Source organism: Gopherus evgoodei, chromosome 5 (genome assembly GCF_007399415.2).
Source record: "Gopherus evgoodei ecotype Sinaloan lineage chromosome 5, rGopEvg1_v1.p, whole genome shotgun sequence".
NCBI classification, from domain to species: domain Eukaryota; kingdom Metazoa; phylum Chordata; order Testudines; family Testudinidae; genus Gopherus; species Gopherus evgoodei.
In genome coordinates, this window is record NC_044326.1 from 133008868 (window position 1) to 133028982 (window position 20115).

At 39.3% G+C, this 20115-nt stretch overlaps 1 protein-coding gene across 8 annotated transcripts in view; it reads right to left on the reverse strand.

Moving 5' to 3' along the window:
* Window positions 1-20103, reverse strand: part of ANKRD17 (ankyrin repeat domain 17) — a 118100-nt gene extending 97997 nt beyond the window's left edge. For 4 of the 8 annotated variants that reach the window (XR_004000722.1, XR_004000723.1, XR_004000721.1 and 1 more), the window contains exons 1-2: window positions 3208-3320; window positions 1772-1825 (exon numbers count right to left, since the gene is read on the reverse strand). Coding sequence is in view for 5 of the 8 variants with exons in the window: in XM_030565209.1 (XP_030421069.1) it covers window positions 1772-1825; window positions 3208-3261 (108 nt within the window). In the remaining 3 variants the exon portion in view is untranslated. Of the gene's footprint in view, window positions 1-1771; window positions 1826-3207; window positions 3321-20073 lie in introns of those variants that run through there. The other 4 variants (XM_030565205.1, XM_030565204.1, XM_030565208.1 and 1 more) reach the window with 3 other exon arrangements.
* Window positions 20104-20115: the final 12 nt, after the last annotated feature.

Consider the following 20115-nt stretch of genomic DNA (forward strand, 5'->3'; position numbering starts at 1 on the left):
CCTTGCACTAAGAGCTCGGCTGAAATTAAGGTCAGGCTTGACAAAGCCCTGGCTGCGATGATTTAGTTGGGGATTGGTCTTGCTTTGAACAGGGGGTTGGACTAGATGACCTCCAGAGGTCCCTTCCAACCCTGATATTCTATGATTCTGTAGCATGCCTGGTCATTGGATGACAATTATTTATGCAATCATCACTTTGATTCAAAATAAAATGGCATACATGCAATGAATCCAGCCTTAGCTTGACTGTGCATTAGGATATAAAGTCCATTTCTACTTCAGTCTCAGCTGACAACCAAATTATTAATGCTATTGTATACTGCTAAATGCATAGCTCTTTAAATGTTCAAGTGCTGTACAAACATCTGTCAACATAATTATGTAAACATTGTATCAAATTAAGTTGCTGGGTAAAACGGCAGTTGGAGAAAAGAGTGCTATTTACAGTGTGAGGGTTTCTAAACAAACAAAATTTGGGGGACCTTACGACCTGTGTTACATGGGAGGTCAGACTAGATGATCACAATGGTCCCTTCTGGCCTTTGAATCTACGAATAAATTCCACAGATGCTACATAAAACTTAAAAATCCTATTAAACTTCACATACTGAATAATCTGGGGGCAGGGATTGGTCATGAGTATGGCCTAAAATCAGTCTTAAAAAAATTGTAGTACCATAATACAAATAAAAAGATATAAAAAGATTATGCACAGCCAATCTAATTCCTGAAATAATACAATGAGGTTCATTAATGAGTGAATGATTTTTAGTTTGTTGAACCTGAGTAGAGAACAAGCACCAGAAAAAGATACTTAAAATTTATTTAAAAATTTACTGTAAATGCATTTCATATTGACATAGCATTTCCAAATGAATTATTACAAACTCAGTATAAAGTTTAAAAGTACCTATACACAAGTAATTTTAGACAAACAGTAACTTTGAAGCATTACTATTTAAGGTCGCCAACACTGATTAAAAGTCAGTAAGAAACTGGGTCAAGGTATATCAACAGGATTTGTTTCATTACCAAAAAAGAGGAGCACAATGAATTTATGGAAGGTAAATAACTTGATACACTCATCTAATATATGTGTACAATTACAACATTTTACACTATGGATACAGCACAGTTTTGATTTTTATTTAAATACCTCTCAGGAATCCACTTAATCTTTAATGCATATGGATATATATTCCTCTTTGGTTCAGATGATACATATGCACTTAAATATTTAGCTTAATTATGGAGAAGACATAATGTGTTTGATCTGGCATATTATAGTTCACACATTCATCTCCCCTACCTCTAACAAAGAAAGCAAATGACACATTTTAAGCAAAAATATTTTATACGTAATAGGAAAAAGAAGTTAAACCCTTTCAATCCATCAGATGTCCAGGAAATGCATGAGTCCAGATATCTTTTCATTTGAATTTATGAACTATTAACATCTCCATAATAATTTTAACTCCATTGTTGACAGACTATACACACACACACACACCCCTCATTATAATTTCCAGAACTAGTTCAACATTGATACCAAATGTTTTCATGAATATAAATTGAAAACCTTTTAAGTAAAAAATGATCACCCAAAAGGTCCAACTATTTAGAAAACGTACATTATTGATAGAACTCTTGGGCGTATTGAACTTTTGAAAATATCCAGAGTAAGGATAAAGGCTATTCTAATGCATTTTTGCTCACAAAATTGGAATTACGGAAACAAAAAAGATTAATATGAACTATTATTCGTACTCACTTTCATATTCTTCAAATTACCAAGGAATATATTGCTTAAAACATCAGGCTTAATCTAAACATAAAAACAAATAGAGGAGCAGTGAAAAGCTAACACATGGATATTGCTAGGAAGATTGAACTAGCATTTTGGAGATATAGCTAGAAAAAGGAGTTGTCATCTACTTAATGAAATAGAATCTAGTTCTTCATAAAGAAAGTCAAATAGAACGAGGCCACAAATATTTTCAAAGGTGGAGAGAGACAGCAGTAGTAGAAATTAAGTATCTCTATTGCATATTCAATTCAAGAATGGATTGAAATAAAAGAACAAACAGCACAATCAGTTTTCATTCTGCAGAACAGCTAGAAGCTGTAAGAATCTTACTGCAATGTCAGCTCCAAGCACACACAAGGGCTCCAGAAAATGCTCATTGATCATGCAGCACTTTATAATGCGCAGGAGCCCCTCTCCTCCCTCTTTCCCCCAACCCCTCCCCACAGCAGTATTATAGTAATTGAGAATTCTCAACACCAGTACCGCACATGTTAAAGAGAAAATAATCAATCACATCCTTGGCCTTCCTTGGAGTTATTAGCCTACAAAACAGATCTGGAAATCTAACCGGTATTTAAAAAACCTGCAATAACTCAGTATCGTAGTCTAACCTAGACCAATTAAACGAGAAATGGTTATTTCTTCCCTTCATCTTTAGATTGCATAAAACTCAACTGATAAACATTTATTCAGTAACAGATAGAAAACATAAATATAGTTTCTCTTTAGAGATACACAAAGGAAGACTGAATCAAACTGCGATCCTTTAAAACAGTAAAAATATCAAATTATATATTTTCATGCTTTGACAAGGAAACCAGCAAAATTTAGCATTTCAGGATTTATAAATATCCTGATTCTCTTTAAAAACAAAAAAAGTATTGCATTTAGCCAGATAACTATTTCCAATCTGGACCAAAGTATATATAGCAATTTAGCAACTCTCATCATTTAATAATTTGTTAATAGATACAAACAAAACAAGCAGTTTCTTTAACCAGCAAAATATAAGCACTATCAGGGCTTTATGTAAATTAATTGTGTAAGACATAGGATACTAAAGCCTTTGCAAGCTGCTTTGCAGACCCCACCTTTTAATGAGTTAATCTAAAGGTCACAAGCACGCAGGCATTTTATGAAGTCTGAGGTTCTTTCTTTTATTCCTCTCTACCATGCACCCCCGACTCACAATTTATAATCAAACAACTGACATGCTAATTCAGCTAATTTAGTAGCCATCTGAGCAGCACATCTCACAGAACAAGGACTGTGTGCCTTGCTTACATGCCTAGCTGCTCTTCCCCTCCTCCCTCAACTGAGTAATTCCTAAGCATATTCCTGTAGATAGATTTCTTTCTTCTGGCTTTCAATTTCATTGCAATTTGTAAATCAGCTCCTACCTCAAGAATGTCTTCTAGAACATATGCGTCCATCTCAGCCTCTGTCTCCACCATGTTTTATCAAACTGCCATGTTTCTTACTGCACTATGATTAGATCACTGCCAGCAGGAACACTCCTCTGTGTCAGCAAGGGAACAGGAAACGGAATGTTCTATTACATGCCTGAAAGAGGTTTTACTGCTTGCAAACCAGGCACCTACCAACTGAGCAGGGGTGACTGAATATGCTGTTTAAAGTCACAGCAGCCCTCTTCTGGAAGTACCCTTCAGATAAATAACCTAATCAAAGGAAGCAAGCAAGCCACCTTATTTTACAACGCTATCTTGAAAGCATTTATGTTTCAGATGCATTCAATGTCTTTAAAGAGGAAATCCAACCCGTCAGCTTTCCTAAATTCACTAAACCTAAGGGGTGGCAGTTTTGTGGCATAGAAATTTATCTGGAGTAAAAGTTTCTAGAGTAGAATAGATGCTGTATCTGTGCAACACTTACTGAGACATTAATGCCAGGCTCAGGCAATCCCAACAGAGTAAAATTAGAATGAATCTTCAGTAAAGTATGGAACAAGCAATCACCTTGATTTATATTCAATGAATTAGGAGTTTAAAGTCTTCCTACCTTCTGACCTTTGCAGGAAGACTTCTGAGCTAAAATTCAGTAGACTGAGTTTCATTCTTGTTTTTGTCCGAACAGCATTTTTAAATTCATTTTCCAAGCATGGCTCAGAATTCTGCATTTTTTTCCTATAGATCAGCTTCTCTCCTTACAAAATTCTCAAGAGATGGGGCTGCTTGCAAGTTTCTCTTCCTAAAAAATTCTCAGATCTAAACCTATAAACACTTTCTTCTAAAAACTGAATAAAGTTTTCTGTAGTCTCAACACTAGACACTGATCCAGCAGAGATGTTGAGCCACAACAGGACAATAAGCTGCCCCCTCTAACTAGGCTGAAATGAGCACATTACATGCTCCCCAACATCCATTTGGTTGCCCAGCTCTACCTCAGTATGTTGCCATGCTGGGCTATTGCACAGCAATGTGCTTTTGGATGCTTTAGGAATTGCTGCTGTTTCTTAGCCAGTGCCGAGACTGAACAGCCTATTTCAGATGGATTCACATGGGACCCCCCAGCTTTCCATGCCACCCCAACATCTGTGTAGTCCCCAGTAGGGCTTTCTGACCATTCTCTCAGACATTGTACCAGGCCCTCCTGGAGAAATTAGTCACTAAATACCAAGCCTAGCCACTGCAGTGGCACCTGCTGGGGTCTCCAGGTGGTCTAAATCCTCTCCCCACAGTTGGAGCAACTACACTTTGAGAGCCAATGTGGTGGGTGAGAGTGGAGGGTCAGAGGTGAGAGCATGTGTGCATAGCTAGGACCATGATGAGGTCTAAATGAGAAGAAAAGAAAATGGAAGCGTGGAAAATTAAGACTAGGAAACCTAAAGAGGTGGACAAAGAGAGCAAGGAATAAGGTACAAAGGTGTGGATAGAATTGCTAAAAAAACATTGCCTGGGGACTGCTAGAGAACTTCTAGTCTGGCTCTTTTCGTTAGCAAAAGACTAATAACCGTATCTTGGTTTCCCACACACCAGACCGAACTACTGTCACTAAGCTGCTCATTCACTCATGACCCATTACAGAACTGAAATATTCCTTGGGCCAACAAGTTTAGCCAGTTCTAAGAAACATAGCTACATGCATCCCATTCATCTTCAAAGAATGGATTTGTGTAATGGATATATGAGGTTGACTCAGTTTCTGGTTGTTCTCAGGGTGTTGCTACAGAGGCAGTGTTAAGGTTGTTTGTGTGATTTGCATATTGTTTTGAGGTTATTAATATCAAGTAGAATTTCTAGAACAAAAAACAAAATCTGTGCTTTTTTGTATTTTTCTTACAACTGTGGATCAAAGTAACATTACCTCTCCTCTGTATATGTAAGGCCCTACCAAATTCACAGCCATGAAAAACTAGTCACAGACTCTAAAATCTGGTCGTCCGCCCCGTGAAATCTGGTTTTTTTGTGTGCACGCTTTTACCCTGTACTATACAGATTTCCTGGGGGAGACCAGAATTTCTCAAATTAGGGGGTCCTGAACCAAAAGGATGTTGCGGGGGGTCCCAAGGTTATTGTAAGGGGGTCATGGTTTTGCCACCCTTACTTCTGAGCTGCCTTCAGAGTTGCACAGCAGGAGAGTGGCCACTGCTGACTGAGGGCCCAGCTCTGCAGGCTGCTGTGCAGAAGTAAATGTGGCAACATCATATCATGCAAACTTTACTTCTGTGCTGCTACCAGCAGTGGCTCTACCTTTAGAGCTGGGCTCCCTGCCAGCAGCCACCGCTCTCCAGCTCTGAAGGCAGTATCATCACCAGTAGCAGCACAGAAGTAAGGATAACAACACTGCAACCCACCCTACAATCAACTTTGACCTCCCCACAACTCCTTTTTGAGTCAGGACCCCTATAATTACAACACAGTGAAATTTCAGATTTAAATAGCTGAAATCATGAAATTTATGACTTAAAATCACATGACCGTGAAAATTGACCACAATGGACCATGAATTTTGTAGGGCCTTATTTATAGGGTATTGGTTAGCCTACTATGTCCAGTTCCAATGTCCACAGTTTTTAAAGCATGTTGAAAATTTTGATATAGTTCAGAAAAGAGATGCAAAAATTATTAGAAATTGGAAAAAAACCCACTAATATTTAATGAAGACTCAGTGAGCTCACTAGATTAATCAAAAGAGGTGACTATCACATCTATAACTACCTTCACAGGGAGAAGCTCTTATTTTAGAGGGATCTTTAAGTTGGTCTAACAAAACCTAATGACTGGAAAATGAAGTTGCAAATATTCTAACTGGAAGAAGGAAAATTAACCACAGAAAGTGGTAAATTCTCCCATCACTGAGCTTTTAAAATTGAGATTGGATATCTTTCTAAAAAATATGCTCTCATTCAATCACAAGTTATTGGGGCTTGACAGTGTTCACTTATATAGTAAAAAAAATCATCTGTTACAGGAATTGCAAGTGAAATTTTATTACCTGTGTTATGCAGGAGGTTAGACTAGATCAGAGGCTCTCAAACTGCGGGTCACGACCCCCTCTGAATGGAGTTGCCAGGGCTGGCTTAGACTGTTGGGGTCTGGGGCTGACGCCCGAGCACCATTGCCCAGGGCTTGAGCCAAAGCCCGGGGGCTCCAGCCCTGGGTTGCAGGGTTCAGGCTACAGGCTTCCTACCAGGGGCTGAAGCTCTTGAGTTTCAGGTTTGGCCCCCCTGGCCAGAGTGGTGGGGCTCAGGCTTTGTCCCCCCCCCACCCTCCAACCTGGGGCAGTAGGGCTCGGGTGGGCTCAGCCTTAGGTCCACCCTCCAGGGGTCGTGAAGTAATTTTTGTTGTCATAAGGGGGCTACAGTGCAGTGAAGTTTGAGAACCCTGGAGCAGATGATCTGAGCAGTCCCTTCTGATCTTAAAAACTAAAAGGCTTTTGTTAGGGAATCTATGTGTAGAGCAGAGCTGTGACTGTTTTCTGCTGTCAAAGAGTGCAGTATGGGGAGGTAGGCAGTGGGGAACAACTTATTCTGCTCAACTGAGTGTTCTACATACCCCCTTCAACTACCACAAGATAAAGGAGTTTAGAATACGTGATCTCTTACTGTTTGCTAATGCACTGCTTTCCATTCTTTATGATGTGGAAATCTTTCAGTTTCCAGAAGAATTCTTTGCTACAACTGCATCTGCTCTAACCCCTCAGACAGAGACCAACACCTACAAAAGCTCCACCAAGCATTCTCAAAACTACAATACCCGCATGAGGAAATAAGGAAACAGATCAACAGAGCCAGACGTGTACCCAGAAGCCTCCTACTGCAAGACAAACCCAAGAGAGAAACCAACAGGACTCCACTGGCCATCACATACAGCCCCCAGCTAAAACCCCTCCAACGCATCATCAAGGATCTACAACCCATCCTGGACAATGATCCCACACTTTCACAGGCCTTGGGTGGCAGGCCAATCCTTGCCCACAGACAACCTGCCAACCTGAAACATATTCTCACCAGTAACTGCACACCACACCATAACAACTCTAGCTCAGGAACCAATCCATGCAACAAACCTCGATGCCAACTCTGCCCACATATCTACACCAGCGACACCATCACAGGACCTAACCAGATCAGCCACACCATCACTGGTTCATTCACCTGCACATCCACCAATGTAATATACGCCATCATATGCCAGCAATGCCCCTCTGCTATGTACATTGGCCAAACTGGACAGTCTCTACGGAAAAGGATAAATGGACACAAATCAGACATTAGGAATGGCAATATACAAAAACCTGTAGGAGAGCACTTCAACCTCCCTGGCCACACTATAGCAGACCTTAAGGTGGCCATCCTGCAGCAAAAAAACTTCAGGACCAGACTTCAAAGAGAAACTGCTGAGCTTCAGTTCATCTGCAAATTTGACACCATCAGCTCAGGATTGAACAAAGACTGTGAATGGCTTGCCAATTACAGAACCAGTTTCTCCTCTCTTGGTTTTCACACCTCAACTGCTAGAACAGGGCCTCATCCTCCCTGATTGAACTGACCTCGTTATCTCTAGCTTGCTTGCTAGCACACATATATATACCTGCCCCTGGATATTTCCATTACTTGCATCTGAGGAAGTGGGTATTCACCCACGAAAGCTCATGCTCCAAAACGTCTGTTAGTCTATAAGGTGCCACAGGATTCTTTGCTGCTTTTACAGATCCAGACTAACACGGCTACCCTCTGATACATATCTTTGCTCCTGCAACTCAGTCAAGGAGTATCTCTCATTTAAATGTTCCTCATCTTGGACCTCGTAGCGCTGATGCTTCCTGATCTTGTTCCTTGATTCTGGCTAGTATTTATTAGAATCTGCATCTCTGCTTACCTCTAGAATCATCACACTAGCACAATGCGTACACAGGTATCTCCAGTGGTGAGGCTGGCATTTACTAGTATATGCAGCCATTCTATTCCTCCAACCAGAACTTTCCTCCAACCAGCAGAAGAGAGATTTAAACAATGGTACCTGGTGTTCCTGCTGCTCAGGAAACTGGGCGACCAACGCCAAAGGAAGACTAACATTACTGGCTTCTCATCCACAGATGTCATGGCACTATTAACTAGTTTTGTGTCACTGACATCTTAAGAGCTTGCACGAAGTGCCTTGAAAAATCCACTCACCTATAAAGAGCAGGAAATTTTCACAAGGGTCATCACACTCTGCAGAATCTAAATTTTCATTTAAAATAAATGTTTCTCACCCACATGGCTATGAAGAATAACTTCTGAATAAAAAGCAATATTAAACCAATGCAATGCTGTCTTCAAGTCTGTGAACAGCTCTAGGGCCTCCGCTGCTGCTCAGATTTTCAACCACATTACAGCGAATTGGAAGCTGACCTGAGTCAGTTTTCACTGCTGTTTTCCAGATCTCTGTGAGCAGCAGTGAAACTGATAAGAATCAAATTACTGGTGGTGTGGTAATTCAAAAATGAAAGCTGGAAGAAATTTCAACATTCTTCCTCACTACACAGCAGGCAGAAAGCGGAGTTGAGGAATACATAAAACGTCACACACACATATACATATTTACCATTGCAGCAGCTAGGAGATTATTAGATGTGCAGTGGTTTTCTAGTCTGTAGAAGTCAGGATGCTCTTTAGTGGAGCAGTGGGGGAAAAGAATTATCTTTTTCTTCCAGGAGGCAAAGAAGGTTGGGTAGGGAGAGGAGCTTTAAATAGACATCCAGTAGTTAGAAACAGATATGAAAGATAAAAAATCCACAAAAGAAGATCCAAGAGATAGCACCCTACTGAAAACCTAGCACCTGGAAATAGTAGTTTTTGGTTTCTTACATGGTCATTGCCTCTGAATAGCGTGGGACAGCTCCATCTCAAAGCTAGTACATCTATCTTCTGCCTTATAGGTGTTGGGTAATTTCCAGAACTATGTTAGGGTGTGTGGAGATAATTGGGTGAGAGATAGGTGGGATAGGTTAGAAAAGACATTAAGCAGAGGGTTTGTTTGGAGGGGGCAGAAGGGAAGCAGTAAAAAAAAAACTGAGGAGATATAAGGCAGAAACAGTGGAGTAAAAATGGGAAGGGAAAGTAGAAAAAGTAAACGAAGTAGGGCTGGTCAGCTCGTACTCTGCAACTATATTACTTGAGGAATTTTACTGCTATTCATCAAATAACTTATACAATGAACACTTTTGTGTTCTGCCAGCTGTTCAGTTAGTTAAATATTCAGCAATTAGATTAACACTAGTGGAATTTGTCAAATATATTAAATTATCTTTTCTGCTATTCAAAAAAACAATAAGAAGTTCATTAATGTCAAATTAAAATACAGTACACAAAACAGTACACCACTGCTTTATTCCTTTCAATCGTAAGGGATATGGCTGTCAGTCTGGGGGGACACAGGCAGTTTTCACTACAGGGTTTTTGGTAAATAATTCAAGCTCTGTTTATGTTTGTCCTTTGGAAGCACTAGGGAAAAGCTATTCTCTATAGAATTCTTTCCTGTTAATAATCCTTCTATTGGGTCACAAGCACTTCCTATTAAATGAACCAAACTGCATCATGTGTGTAGAACTGTGACAAGGAGAGAAAGCTCATTATCAGTCCACATAAATTAGAAAATTTGTAAGAGCATGTAAACTGCTGGCTTTGCAGTAGTTTATTCAAAATAACCAAATGTCTATGTATCACAGCCCATCCCTCCCTCTGGAAGGCTGTTGTCATCACAATCATTATAGTAAAAATGCCATGATGTAATTGAGGAATACTGAACTTAAGTCAAGACTTTCAGGACTGCCAGCTGCCTCTGGCATTTAGGTTTCTTTAATGTACGCATCCTGGAGATCAGATCCAAGATAGTGCCTTAAGTGGAAAGCCAGAGCAACCAACTTGGCATACTTCTTTTTATAAAGATTCCAGAATGGGCTTCTGCCTGCATGGTCTCTTTGGACACCTTAAGTAGAACTGATGAACACCTAAATCTCACTCCAAGATGGGCAACCTCAACAGCTTCTGCTGAAAATCCGGCACATGCTATCCAAATACACTGTACAAATTTTCACGAAGTAGAAAAAAGTGAATTACATTATTAGGGAAACCATGATTAACGTTTTCAATTTTACACAGTATTCCCTGTAAAACACACCAGCCCTATATTATCTGTCCTTACAGACCAGACTTCCTTGCAAAAGACTATCATTTTCCCAGGCAAAGGGGAAGCAAGGCATAGATTTGAGAGTCTGAAGTCATCCCTTGAAAGATCACGGATAGTAATATCCCTGTTAAAGGAGAAAAACAGGAATTCTGTAACACAATGTGCAGATCACTTTTAGTGCTCTCCAGAATGCAGATTTTACATAAATATTCCCCTGCACATGTATGTGACAGAATCTACAAAATTCAAGTGGCTGGGGCATAGATTTTAATGGTTAAGTCAAAATTTATACTAATACCACAAATACACTAAGTGCAAGGGTTTTGCTAAAACTGCTCATTTCTGAGTCACACAGACCGCAACTGTAGTCCATGCCAATATTATACAGACTAGTATCCTTATTTAAAACAAAAACAAAAACAAAAACACAAAAAACTGGACCATATGCCAGCTTTCACTTTCTTCCATATAGCTTTACTTTATCACTTCATTAAGTAAAATAATCATGAAACTTGAAACACACCAAGTTCCATTTTCCACAAACAAGTTTTACTGCAAAATATCATTTTAGGGCAGCTTTAAATGCACAGTATTTCAGTAGAACTACAACAAGTCTGTTATCATACAATCTCAATTGGTTTAGGAGAACGTTCAAGCATCTTATAAAAATGTGTTTTGCTACAAAGCAACTTGACACAACTCCTTTGTGCATAACCCAAATGCATAAAATTGAATCCCTCTTATAGTATTAGCAATATTGAATGCTAGTCAAAGTCACTGTCTTACAGTTTGTTAAAATTATGTTATGCAATAGAGACCTCCCTCACCACCTCTTAGCCCCCATCCAGCTCTCTCAGTAGTCCCTCACCTAGTAACATTTTAAATAGATAAGTACAAGGAAATCAGAGAGGGACAGAGATGCCCACTCCTCCTGGGATGCATGCAAGGGATAAACTGCAATCTGTCAGAAAGCCTCCGTCTTTCTTGAGACTACCGCAGCCACGGCCACTTTACAAACAACATTTTACACATTCAGTCCCCAGTGTAGAGGAATTGGATCTCTGGTTCTTCAATGTTAGCTTGTTTGCTTCCCTCCCTTCAAGCCCCTGCAAGCTGCATCCCAGTATCACCACTTCCTTTTGTGAGAACAGAAGGGAAGACCCAATTCTGATCAAAATCCACATATTCTGGAGCACCTTGGACCCAATATCTGTGGCAAGACCCACATACTTGTGCAGTATACAGCACAACGGCGATCTAATCCAGCTTTGGACTCCTGGGCGCTGCTATTATAGAAGACTTTGTGACCTTTCATCACAGAAAACTGGAAACTGAGGCTTATTTAGGTAATATTTTCAACTGAACTAAATATGAAAGTAAGTACATAATACACTGTATAGTTGGATAGTCAATTCAATTTACATTGCTCCAAAGGCATCTGTCAATATACAAGACTACATTGTAGATGTTACAGAAAAACCAGGACGTTTTGACAGCTGCAGCTTTTGGAACCCAGGAAAGCATGGGAGGCTTTAGACATCAGAGAAAGGATACATAGCCTCTCTTATTATACTCCACTCTTTGTGGATAGGGCAGAAATAAATGTTTTGTGGCAGGGCCACCACAAACACTTCATTGTCCACTAGCTACCCCCACTGCACCATACCCCATATGTGTCTCAATATTTCATGATGGATAAGCACATTATATTGATGTTTCTGCTAAAACCAACTTTTAAATTGGCAACACTTAAAGCCAGGAAGCAAAATTGTCCCCAAAGTGGAATCTGTGAATCCCCATTGTTTTTATTGCTGTAAATAACTGGAATTCTAAACAATTCCAATGATGCTGCATAAACAGGAACAGACCTCGTGGTACTGGCTCTGAAGAACAAGAATAAAACCTGTAAAACTTATTTTTGTCAGAGAGAAGTAGAAAGGATTCTAAACACAGATGTTGCTTATATAAAAAGGGCATCTTCTTAATCACTTACAAGAACTGCACTTTAAATAATCAGTAGTCTTCAAAGACACCAAGCTCAGATGAACGAGAGGAGCTAACACTTATCCCATAACAGTAGCAGTGAGAGATCTGCAGATTCAGACAGACTTTTCCACAACAGTATACACATGGTTTATAAACTCTGATTCTAAAGGCAGACTTCATAATCTTATGTATGGCCTACAGATTTTTCAAACATTTTAGAACGTGAAGTAAAATTATTCAATAACTTGTTCAAAAAGTAGACAATTTGACCACAAATCCATTGTCCATAGAGTGCTGATCATAATTTTTAAAAGGGCAAAAATCCTTTACCCTCTAAATTTCTTAGCTTGGAACTGAAATTCTCAACCCTAATGTTGCATTATTGTACTTATGTACTAGACATACAGTTCATTAATTAATTTTCCATAGACTTGCTAGATGATTCAGCTATTACCCATACAAGTTTTAGATTTTAACCAACAGTGTTTTCAGTTTCCTTGTTTCTAAGCTACCCTCAACACCACCACTTCAGAAGCGTTTTATGTACAGAATGCACCTGGATTCAACCGGTTCCAGTTCCTATTTATTGTTAAGAGTATTTCAAGGAAGAACACTACAGAGTTCCAGTTATTTAAGATCTCTGTCCATATCCTTCTTCAAAATAGAAAGCTATGCTGTAATCTAAAAGAAGCAAATATTACTCAGATTGAGGGAAAATTTTGATTTTAGCGATGTGAGAAACGCATGGTAAAGAAAAACATTGATTTGTAATTAGTCACAAATAATTTCAAAATATGTATAAAATTCAAACACAAAAAGCCTAAAACTGGAATTAGCCAAACAAGGTCTTATAGTTTCTTAGTAGCTAACTGCTCATTAAAAGCAGACAATGATTAGCATTCTATTTCCTTGTTCACAAAAGCAAGTCCTGATTCCTCCCCCAACTCTTGATTTGTATGCTAGTCCTTATGCTTGGGAAGAAGCAAGATTCATTATTTTCCATCTTTAAGTGAACTGTAAGATTTACAAAAATGTAATGGTTTATAGTCTAAGGCCCCAATCTTGCAAGCTGATCTACACAGAAATCTCTGGACCCAAGCAAAATCCTACTGACTTCAGATTCACTTGCAGGATTGGAACTTAATTACATATTATTGATTTAAATCCACAGGTATGTATATCTGCACCTTTTTAAAAGAAAGTTTCTTGTTTACTTACCACCTATTTTCAGTACAAAAGGTATGAACATGTTAAATGACAATTTCCAAAAATGTACAGGTTCATTTCAAAACACTCACCGTGCACAAATGCCACTTAAAAGGCTATTCAAGAATACAACAACAGTAATTCACAGGATGTGTAGTTTTATTTAAACACTAACATATAGGTTAAACACAGCTTTAACTAGCAACAAGGGCCTTAGCTACACTGGCGCTTTACAGCGCTGCAACTTTCTCGCTCAGGGGTGTGAAAAAAACACCCTCCTGAGCGCTGCAAGACGCCAGTGTAAACAGTGCCCCAGCGCTGGGAGTGCGGCTCCCAGAGCTGTAAGCTAATCCCCATGGGGAGGTGGAGTACCTGCAGCACTGGGAGAGCTCTTTAATTTTTGGACGTCTTATTTGGCAGAACTGGGTATCCATTTAAATATTTTATGGTGTCCCTGAGCAAAACGCTCAAGTTTTGTTCCACACTTCTGTTCCTAAGACCAAAGGAAAAAACTCCACAGTATCAGAACCACAAGAAATGAGTGACTAGTTCAAAACTTGCTTCTACTTTTTAGTCACTTAGTTTTTTTAAAAACTTTACGTAGTCTCTGCAGTTTGCTTTTAATTAAGCACAGAGAAGGAAATAAAGGAACTAAATTCCACAAAGGTTAACTTGAGTACTTTTATTCTTCATTTCCCAGTCCAAATTAATGGTTATTTTTGTAACTAGTCTGTGCTAATATTGGTAGAATGTAAAAAAAAAAATAAATAAAAAAAATAATTGAGATTTCCTTCTCCAAAACATCCTGATCACTCTTGCTAGAAAGTTACCTTACTGTATTTCCCCTTACCTGTGAAGGATAATTTCTACTATTGTATTTATTCAGTTCTCATCTGCTGTTATCCATTCTTTAAGAAAAATCAGCCTCTTGCCACTAAGCAGGTCACACCTTAAGCTCCATAAAATAAGGAAACGGCAAACACGTGCACACTCATCTGAACCATGTCTATCCTATTAACTTCAAAAAGTCTTTATTCGTGAGATTTCTCAGTGAGACAGGTGAAAGGAGGCACATTTGGAGAAGACGGGTCAGGAAACAAGTTTAGTAGAACGTCTGAACAAAAACTGAAAAAACAAATTAGTATATAGCTGAACGGAAAATTACTGGGCATCAGGGAACTGAACAGGTGGAAGGAAGAAACAGTAGCTTGTTATTTTATCTGTTAAGACCATATGGTGAGGTATGAGCATTAAATATATCTGGTCAATTGTTTGAAACAGAAACTAAACCTTCCTTGAATCTTCCATTATCAGAAGTGCTATCGCTCTAGGTTTGTACTTGAAGTAGAGAGATACTGGGGCTCTGAAAAGTAAGCATTTTATTAACAATTGATCAGACAATTCCCATTCTTATAATCTGCTGTCGAATGTGCTTTTGTGGTATGTCATCTATTCACAGCTGATCAAGCAGTACTGGTCACCAGTAACAAGACAGATTACAACGTCTTCAGTATGTGAAAATGTGTTTGAGTGTGATGATTTATGACAAAAAAAAGACCATTTCCTTCTTAGATGCCAACAGTTTATTCTGCTCCATTTTATGTATCTATATACGATTTCCAGAATTTAAATATCATACTTCATTTTAAAATTATTTATGGAGGAGAGGAAAGAGAATATATGTTAATTTCAATAAAATTTATAATTAAAAATGTAAACCAGTCTCTAAATGAATACTATAGTTTTGTTTCTTAAACAACTGCACACCTGATTTTCACTGTCCAAACAGTGAAAATGCCAGTGGAGTGCAGCATGCTTGGTAAAGGTGGAAGAATAGGGTGGGAGCCCACTCAGGTGTCTGACATAAGTTTTATAGCTGCATTAGCATGAACTTGTCTCTCACCATTTTAGTAGGCAGCATAGAATGCAAACTACTAAAAAGGCAGGACAGTGCTTCCTACAGCAAATAGAAGAAATATGGAATAAGTTTTTCGTATACCTCAAGCATCAAAAACAACAAATTCCCCCAACCTAGGGTTCTCTTAACAATTTGTTTATTTCACACTACTAGTTTAAGTGGCCATAAGTCTGTATGACCAAACAGCACTTGTAAAACATCAGAACAAGTCAAAAGCCAGAATGAAACCTGCATCTCTTGAAACCCACCCAGTCCCGTGCTCAGTGGCTTTGTACACATGAAACGATTCTGTGGGAGGGACTTATGAGATTAATTTTGACTGATTTCAAATTAGTAAACCCAACAACCTTTTCTTTGAATGTATTTTAAAAAGAATCTAGATTCTTAGTCAAGAGCAAGTTCAGGAAGGAAACTAGGTATATTTTATCTCTACCATTAAATGTACAGACATTTGTCAAAAAATTTCCCTTACCTTTACCAAATTACGTGCTACAGGATATCATTATTCATGTCACACATAACCCCTGCAAGCATTACTTGGGTGGAATATGAAGTCACTCAGCCCCAAGTGCTGCAAACCAACTGCCTCGAACCTCGGTAAGGCTGGACTCCAGAAGAGTGCCTTCAGAGTCTCTCCACATTACAGCCGAGACTTTGATACCGCCCAGTCTGTCCGGGGGGACAGATAGCTCAGTGGTTTGAGCTTTGGCCTGCTAAACCCAGGGTTGTGAGTTCAATCTTTGAGGGGGCCATTGAGGGATCTGGTGCAAAAATCTGTCTGGAGATTGGTCCTGCTTTGAGCAGGGGGTTGGACTAGATGACCTCCTGAGGTCCCTTCCAACCCTGATATTCTATGATTTTATTTTCAGCTGGTTACTGTTATTGATGCTAGTAACAATAACTGAGTCAATTTTCCTTTCACCAGTTTGTACCAGATTGCAATCTATTACAAACACCACCACAACTATCTAAAGTGTGGGTGCCTTTGAGATGCGTGCACGCGCGCACACACACCTCAAGGACATAGGAAACAAAGTATAAATTTACCAAAACAGCAATATATCTTGCTCCCATCTTACCACACAGTAACTTTCATCACTAGTCTTGTGATCAATACATCTTAATGCCCCCAATGCACTTTCCCAGACAAATCAACTTAACTTTTTAAGCCACCTATGTCTGCTACTTTTAACTTCTTCTTCACCATCTTATCTATACCCTACTCATAGTTTAGTATGTGCTCACAGTCTTGCCCCCTCCTTTATTTCATCCCACTCCTCTTGTCTGTATGGAAACAAACTTCTGAAGGCTCAGCTAATCATTTATTTTGAAAAACGCTATGAAAAGGACTTAAATGACCTTCAAAAGAGCCTGTTCAGATGGGCTAACTCAAGCATGAAAATTTTAATTTCTACATGTTTTATTATTTACCGAGATGTACCCATTTCATTCCAAGCTGTGTATGCACTTTAAATAGCTCCATAAAACTTATGCTGAGATTTTCATTCATCTCATATTCAATATTTACTCTAAAAGTATTACTTAATATACTTTTTCTTTTCCAGTTGTGTGCCCCTTCTTTGACAATACATGAATATGCCTAAAAATCTGCTCTCTTACATAAAAACAGTCTTGTCTTTCGAGAAATTTGAAATGGAAGCAATGGGAACCATGTTTAGACATGGCTCTTGATAACAGGCTAATAGATTACTAATATGCTTTTCCCTGTCAATTCACAACAGCTAATCTACACTTGCCAAGGAAAACACTGGCAATCTACTCTTTAAATGTTTTCTGCTAATTCAATTCCACTGCAAAAGTAGACAGGGAGAAAATGTGACAGAAGATTACCATGATTCTTCCCTTAGTAAGTATTAACCATGCCTTCAGTTACAGTTAGCAGAATACTCTTTATCAACCCTTCACACTTTCTATAGTAAGTATGAGGTACTGTCTTTCTTTGGAAGTCAAATATATCTATTGACCTTAGTCGAAAGTACAGCTTGAAAATTAACAAGTTAGAACATTCTTTGTCTTCTTGCTAGTTGATGTGTTCTACTGGAATGCTTTGGCTGTGGAAAAATAGCTTTGCTGCAGATAAGAGAACAATGGGTTGGCAACAAGACAGTAGGATTTGTATTGAGAATTACAGGCACAGCCAAATATTGTGTTGATTCCTAAGTTTAGTCTAAACTCAATCTATCTTCCTTCAAAGAGCCTCAGATCCAGAATTCCTGTTGTTTTACTCAGCTAAAGAGCAGTTTCTTAAATACTTAAATAACCAAGTCTATAACATTCTGATAAAACTACCTCAAAATAATGGATTCTTTTGTGTGTTGTATGATAATTCTACTGTAGCTAAGAGCCAGAGTACAGCTCTATATCACTGCAGAGAAATTGGACTATAGATAGAAAATGTAGAAATGCAAACTAAGGAGGCGGAGGAGGAGGAGGAGGCAGCAGCATCTATCCCTAGGTTGAATTTGCCCTGCTGTATTTGGCAGTTTTTACTAGAATCTATTGACAAAGCATTTATGCTCATGGCAAAGGAACTCAATCCTTGGCATCAAATCTTCCCAAGTCTTCTGAATCAGGGACCCGCCACATGAAAGGCAGCCTTACAATGGTAAAAATGCTTCAGAATTGAGTGTTTTTCTTTATACAAGCGGTTCACTCACTTCATAGCTTCAGCGGACTGAGGTTACTGCACACTCCAAGGGCTCCTTGTATTCCTCCATTCCGTGTCCCACTCTCCCAATCTTCCTCCATTCCACAGACTCCATACAGCTCCCCCAATGCCAGGGACTGCGTGTGCCCTCCTATTCCCACCTTCTCTCCATGCCAGGGGCTCTGTGACCCCTTTCCATCATACCAGGATGCCCAGTACCATCCCTCCATGACAGGAGCTGCATGTATGCATGCTCCATTCCTTCTTCCCGCTCCCCCACCATTACCCTGTCAGAGACAAGTCATTCAGGGTATCAACATGTTAAACTTTATTTGGAAGTAGGGCAGAGATGACATGAAATATTGCTATGCTGGAAGCTATTAAAGGGCACCAACCATCAATTTGATCTATTCACAATTACAGAGGTACTTGAAGCTGTGACTATGCTAAACAAATATCAACAGCTCCACATGTCCCTCTTCCTCACTCTTCGATTTTCTGATTTTCCCCAAAAATCTGGCCACTGATTCCTTGAACGTTCCCTGAAAGTTCTGAATATCACACACAACCTCTGAAAGTTATCACATTACATACAGACAGAAATGCCGCTGAGTTGCGCATAAGGCTTTTACAAGCTCAGCCAAAATTATGTTTTACCATATAGTATCTCTATAAAATACATTCTGACATCATCAACTGCACTACTCAGTATTTTATCTTAATGAAAGTAAAGCAAAGGACAAAAAATGAGGGACCACTCTCTTGCTGAGAGGTTACAAAATTGGCAGTTGCTTATTTTGCTTTCTTGTACACAAAAAGGAACAGAACATACCCCTGAAGAACAGCTTTACCAGGTTGGAACTTGGGATTTTTTATATTGAAATACTGACCCAAAGCTACACTTTACAGATAACCCCTGCCCCAAAGAGTTTTCAACCTATACAAAATACATGTACAAATCAAATGTCTCAAGATACATGCCCTTAATAAAAATCTACCTTCTTTTTTCTCCACTTTCTATTTATCACAACCAGCTTGCAACAATAACTTCCTTTAGGCAAACCCCAGAGAAATATATGCAAGGTAAAGGGGCACACCACATTTAGTGAGGCCAGGCCTACACTATACTTACATCAGATGTCATTCAGAGGTGTGGATTAACACAGTTATACCAGCCTAACCCCTGGTGTAGACAGCGCTATGTCAACAGGAGGACTCCTCCCATTGCTGTAGCTACCGCCTCTTCCAGAAGTGGATTAACTACATCGATGGGAGAAACTCTCCCATCAGCACAGTAGCATCTGCACTCAACTACAGCGTTTTAAGTGTAGACCTGCCCTTCAGTTATATAGTATCTTCAGAAAAAACACAAATCTTTCTTGAATCTGTTAGGGTGGCTTTTGCCTGCATGAATTTGTGCCCGGGATGGGGAAAAATATGGTATTTAAAGCAAAAAATAATCTAATCTACTCTAGGAGGATAGTTTATCTTTTTTCCCCTCAGTGAATGCACCTGCTTTTCCTCTGCTTTTTGAGAGACTTTCCCCTGACTCAGGCTGATTCTGGAATGGGGAAGCTGCAGGGTAGTGCTCTATCAGGGTATTTCCAGAGCCTTTCCCCACTGACATCCCCACCACCAGAGCATTTCACTGTGGTGAGGAAAGGCTTCATCAGCAAGCAGTGTAGATGCGATAAGCACTGCCTGGGGCATGAAGAGAGCCATGTACCCTTAAATTCTGGCACGTCTCTAGTTTACTTGCCCAAGCAGCACCTCACCATCTATACCCCAATTTACACACATGCTAGCTGGACGTGCAGTGTCTACAGGCTACACACCACCGAAACCATAGACATACCTTAAGAGCCACCATGATCCAATTAACTGATCATCACATTAG